The sequence below is a fragment of the Kryptolebias marmoratus genome, linkage group LG20, assembly GCF_001649575.2.
Source record: "Kryptolebias marmoratus isolate JLee-2015 linkage group LG20, ASM164957v2, whole genome shotgun sequence".
NCBI lineage: Eukaryota > Metazoa > Chordata > Actinopteri > Cyprinodontiformes > Rivulidae > Kryptolebias > Kryptolebias marmoratus.
The window spans coordinates 15475527-15481158 of record NC_051449.1 but is presented as its reverse complement, the minus strand read 5'-3'; the positions used below and the strand labels follow the sequence as shown (position 1 = coordinate 15481158).

Below are 5632 nucleotides of genomic sequence, written 5' to 3'. Positions count from 1 at the left end.
GGCCAAGAAGGCCATCACCGATGCTGCCATGATGGCGGAGGAGCTGAAGAAGGAGCAGGACACCAGCGCTCACCTGGAGCGCATGAAGAAGAACATGGAGCAAACCATCAAAGACCTGCAGCACCGTCTGGATGAAGCTGAACAGATCGCCATGAAGGGAGGCAAGAAGCAGGTGCAGAAGCTCGAGGCCAGGGTAAGCACTTCTTTAAGCACCTGAATACATGTATTAGCAGAAAATATGTAAAGACGTAAATGATTAAATAGAAGACTTGCAAAATGTCCTTGAACAGGTGAAGGAACTAGAAAATGAGGTGGAAATGGAGCAGAAGAAGAGCAGTGAAGCTGTGAAAGGTGTCCGTAAATATGAGCGGCGCATCAAGGAACTCACTTACCAGGTTTGTGTCTTGTAGCAAGCTCTACTTTGTTTATTCAATCTCTTCAAATGCAAATTAGTTTTTTAACATTAACACTTTTCTTTCTACAGACTGAGGAGGATCGCAAAAATATTGCCCGACTGCAAGATTTGGTGGACAAGCTGCAGCTGAAAGTGAAAGCCTACAAACGATCTGCCGAGGAGGCTGTAAGTCTGGCACTATGAGAAGTATTTACATGGATTCTTTCTCTTATATCTACATTTGTCCATTTGTTTTCCCCAGGAGGAACAGGCTAACGTTCATCTGGGCAAGTTCCGCAAACTGCAGCACGAGCTGGACGAGGCTGAAGAGAGAGCTGACATCGCTGAGTCTCAGGTCAACAAGCTGCGTGCCAAGAGCCGCGATACGAGCTCCAAGGTGTGAAGCATGCACTCTGTCACAGACACAGTATCTGACCCTGATAAATGCTCCCTTCCTCGGTGCTGCCCTTAACTCGAAGGCTGTTTTTCTTCTCAGTTATTTGCTCAAAACACTCTGAAAGCTACTGAATGTACACCAGTGTATTAAACTGTAAATATACTGCTTTACTGTACTACAGCAATACTAATCTGAACACTAAACAGCTGTTTCTCTTTTTTGTCTCTCTATTTTTTCCTGGCTGCAACAGAAAGGGTTTGAGGAGGAGTGAAGCTTTGGAGCCTGCAGAAATCCTTTTGGCTGCTGTATTCCGTAGATCCCCTGAACTATCAATATTCACAACCTGTAGAGTTAATAAAATCCCTTTAAGATGTTGCACACCATTCTTTTCCTTCTTTTTGTTTTCCTTTTTAAAAGGTTCTTATGTTCCATGTTTTATTTCATATGAAATGTAATTGATGCAATAAAATAGTGGAAAAGTAAAAAGAGATAATACATGTCATATAAGTTTTCCATCAGTGTAAACAGATTTCAGGTAAAATGTGGTGTAAGATATTGTACGGTGAAGAGATAAGAAAAAAGGATGAACAAATTTGCCTTCAATAGGAAACGAGGGTAAAATGCTTAAATATTAAGAAGTTGATGCGCAGTGATAGCTGGGACAGAAAGAGATCAAGCACATGCCCATCTCCTAAAATAGAGTTCATCAAAGCCTCTGCTGCTGGGCGTCAAGGTCAATGATAAACCAACGCTCACACACAGACACACCGTAATTCCACACATAATCACTGGCAGCTGGTCAGTGAATCCCTGCTAAAGTCTGCATGTTCCCCCAAAGGGCTGGGGGATTTCAGAGATTCAGGACCAAAATATTCAGTTCATATAGCAAAATAAGACACAGACATAGCAAAGATGTGATTACTGCTGCATTTACACACAATTAGGAATGACTAGCTGCATTACTTTTTCTTTGTTAATAAAGCAACCTTACATTTTGTGATAAATTGATTTTATGGCAATACAAATTAAAGTAAAACTGGTTTGAGAAGTCTATTATAGATGCATTAAGAAAAATGGATCACTTCTATTTGTTAATACTGATATTTTTGGCTTTTTTGTGTGTAGCTTTGCTTGGTGTTGTGCCAAGCCCAAGTCACCAATCCTTATGTTAGGAACTAAATAATGATTTAAGGTAGAAGAAGGGAGGGGAGAACAGCCCCCAGACTCTCAGAGTTTGAACTTCAGGAAGCTCTGTCTTCTCTTGTTACATGCCGTGTCCTAAACTGCTGTGGCTGACAGGCAGGTATCTGTGAACTAATGAAGGCACATTCACACCTCTGCTTAAAGTGGTGCGCTACAAGCACCACATTATGTGTTGAGGATTATCAGCATGATTAACAGGACATCTGAACTCGTGCAAATAAACGAGAGGCTGAAGATGGAGCGCTTCGCTGTCTGTAATTAGACCACCTTTTGAGTTATCCAATCTTTTATTTTTTTTGTTCTCTGATTGTATCCAAGGAAACATTTACATTTCCCATAGTGCACTATGAGAATAGGCTGGACAAATACCACAGAATGAAGTTATGGGCCTTAGTTTTACAATCTATTTGTATATTTCTACAAACAATGTTCAAACTTTTATCGGTCAACGGGGATGAATGTTCAACCTATGCTAAATATTTGGGTCATTAGTTTTGATTTGGTTAAACCTACAACAGATGCAGAATGACACATTTGGTGCCACAGCACAACAAGAAGTGTGGTTCTTTTTACAAAGTGAAAAATCTAAATGAAAGTAATCTAGTTAATTTATTTAACTGGTAACAATAGGGAGGTGAATTAAATGATTATATCAAAAGAAAACAAAAACCTGTCTGAAACTTTAGTTGTACATTTATAATTAGTCCAAGCATGGTTTTATATCACCAAAATCAACCTTATTTGTTGTGTTAATGCCAGCATTAATATTAAACTATATCCCTCTGATATCTTTCTAATTGCTTTACATGTAAATACAACATAAAGCATAAATATTAACAGAACATTGAAAAAATAAAGTTGTTTGGTAATTGTTTTTGAGAGTTGGTTATTAATATTAGTAACATACTGTAAAACAAGCCTTGGTTGTTGATGTACAGATTTATTGTCGGGGTGTATTCTTGGACCGAAGCCCAGCCATGGAGTTAAATGCTGTATATTAATGGCACAATTTTAATGAAGTTAGTGGTGACAATGTGCAGTTGTTGTGACATAAGAAAAGAATTTAAATCATGTTTTGTTTAATTAGTCTGATGTGTGTGGGATGGAGTTCTCTTCACTTGCTCTTTAGCGGGGCATTGGATACTCCCCCTTCCATTTGGCCCCCTGACGCCTGCTGTCAGTAACAGGGACGGGGGAAGTTATCAGAATGGAAATAATCTCAACACTTGTCAGCAGTTGTTGACCCTCCTTTTATCTCTTAACCTTTGAAGGGGCACTAGCCAAAGTGACTGTCTGTGCTATATAGCTCGTCTAAATGATTACAATGCGTGTTGAATAAGTTATGATAGAGGTGGGGGCGGAAACAGAACTTTGCAGTTTGAGTAGCTGTGAGCAATTCCTGCCGATCTAAAGATATTTCTGTGACTGACCCCAGTGATCAGTTACAGCTGATCCAACACGCAGGCAAGAGCTGGATCCCAAAAAGCCTCCATGACCGTTCTCCTCGGTCAGTGAAAGCTCTCAGCAAAAATAATCTCACACAGTTATCTTTGTCTGCAACAACACAGCGCCATGTCAACAGGCCTGTAACTGAGGGGCCGGCTCTTCTGCTGCAGCCCGTCCTTGGCATCACATTGGAGCCCTCAAATGCTCGTCATATTTGTTGCCTTTTCAATGAATCTCAAGCACGTCACCTGTGGTGGACCTTTGTCTGTGTTGCCTCGCATTTGTCCCCTGGGTAATCTTGCAGACTAATGTTCTGTTTTTAGCCCAGCTCACTCAGTATTTGACAGCTGGTTTTGTTACCATAAAGTCCATTCTGTAACAACTAAACACAATACATTACTCATGCCTCGCTGAGACTCCTCTTGAAGCTCTGAGACTAATGAGACCCATACATGACATAGTTCCCTAAAATATCTCCCCAAATATGGTGTCCATCTTTCTTTTTAGACAACAATACCAAATGTTTATATGAACGGAATTCTTTCTAACAGCAAAATATGTTCTTATTTAACCTAATTTAAAAGCAAAACACAGTTAATTAGAACACAAATTTTAAATATATTGAGGAAATATTAAAAAAACACTACTTTTATTTTAAATAATGGATCTGGTATACTTGTTTCTCTGTTTATGTTTCATGTTTGTGTTGACCAAATTTGGTTTGATTGTGTTTGATGAGCAGAGGAGACGAACGAATATATATAATTTGATTGTTGTTTTTATAATTTGGAAGTTTGTTAAGTGATAATGAACAGATGATTTTTCAATAGATTTAAAAAAGTTTGTACATCAAAAACACAAATTACAGCCTGGTAAATTAAATAAATATTTTCCTGAATAAGTTTTTAGGTAAAATTGTGGGTTTTTTTGTGTTTAAAATTGAGGTTTTATATCCTGACATTAGGTGTACCATTCAAACAATGTACATACAATGTAAATACATTTGTGTGTGTCGATTTCAAGTGAAGATGCTTCTCTCTGCTTCATGTTTTTATAACAAACACAAGCTTGAAGGATAACTATGGAGGAATTCCTGCCTCTGTCTATTTAAAGACTGAGCTGTGGTCCCCTGGATGCTCGAGGATACCTATGATTAATCACCGCACTACATAAAACTCCTTATATGGCATCACCCCTTCACTGATAAGACCCTGACCCGCTGATTTCTATATTGCTCTCCCCAACTCATTAACCCCCTCCCCTCCAGAACCCCCTACCAAACACAGACACAATAACATTCCTGGTCTTAAGGCACCCCTCCATTTTTGGTCGAGGGGTTTTATTTATAAAGAGACCTCACAGAGAAGCCCCCCAATAGGTCACCATTCTACTCAAGGTAAGGCATGAAGACTATGGCTTTTAAACTCTGGACTTTGATACTGAAGCCTTATTTGTGTTGAACATTTTCAATATTTTGTCTTCCTCAGGGCCAGTACACCTCAGTGTTGCGTGTTGGGGTTAATAAGGTAAGAGCATCTCAAGAATAGATTAAATAAAATAAGCACCCACTCCACTAAACACTTTAGCTGAATTTTTGTTGAGATCTTATTTTTCTGTTAAGAAGGTGAAAAATGGGTGACGCTGCCATGAAAGAGTTTGGGGCAGCAGCCCCGTACCTGAGGAAGTCGGACAAGGAGCGTCTGGAGGCCCAGACTCGTCCATTCGACATGAAAAGGGAGTGTTTTGTTCCTGATACGGATGAGGAGTACGTGAGGGCTTCGATCGTCAGCCGAGAGGGGGATAAAGTCACTGCTCAGACGGAGAAAGGGAAGGTCAGTAAGCTAAAAGGCAAGGTGGAGAGAGTTTCTTAGTAGTTCCATCGTAACAGATATTAAAAAGACAACAGTCTGCTAATGAAAACTAATTCAATTTTCAGACTGTCACTGTGAAGGAGTGTGATGTACACCCCCAGAACCCGCCAAAGTTTGATAAAATTGAAGACATGGCAATGTTCACCTTCCTCCACGAGCCAGCTGTGCTGTTTAACCTCAAAGAGCGTTACGCAGCATGGATGATCTACGTGAGTTAAAGAACAAGTTTATTTCTCCATACTTATAAACTATCTTAGCATCTAAAAACATTATTTTCTATTCTTCTTTTGACATGGCAGACCTACTCTGGGCTGTTCTGTG

At 39.6% G+C, this 5632-nt stretch overlaps 2 protein-coding genes across 3 annotated transcripts in view; one reads left to right on the top strand and one right to left on the bottom strand.

The window, feature by feature from the left end:
- Positions 1–5632, bottom strand: part of LOC108229685 (myosin-7) — a 49300-nt gene that overhangs the window by 39989 nt on the left and 3679 nt on the right. The window lies entirely within an intron of this gene.
- Positions 7–1199, top strand: LOC108229748 (myosin-7-like). Its single transcript, XM_017405421.3, has 5 exons — positions 7–193; positions 291–395; positions 485–580; positions 657–791; positions 1042–1199. The coding sequence occupies exons 1-5, from the start codon at positions 29–31 to the stop codon at positions 1060–1062; spliced, it is 522 nt and encodes a 173-aa protein (XP_017260910.1). The 5' UTR covers positions 7–28; the 3' UTR covers positions 1063–1199.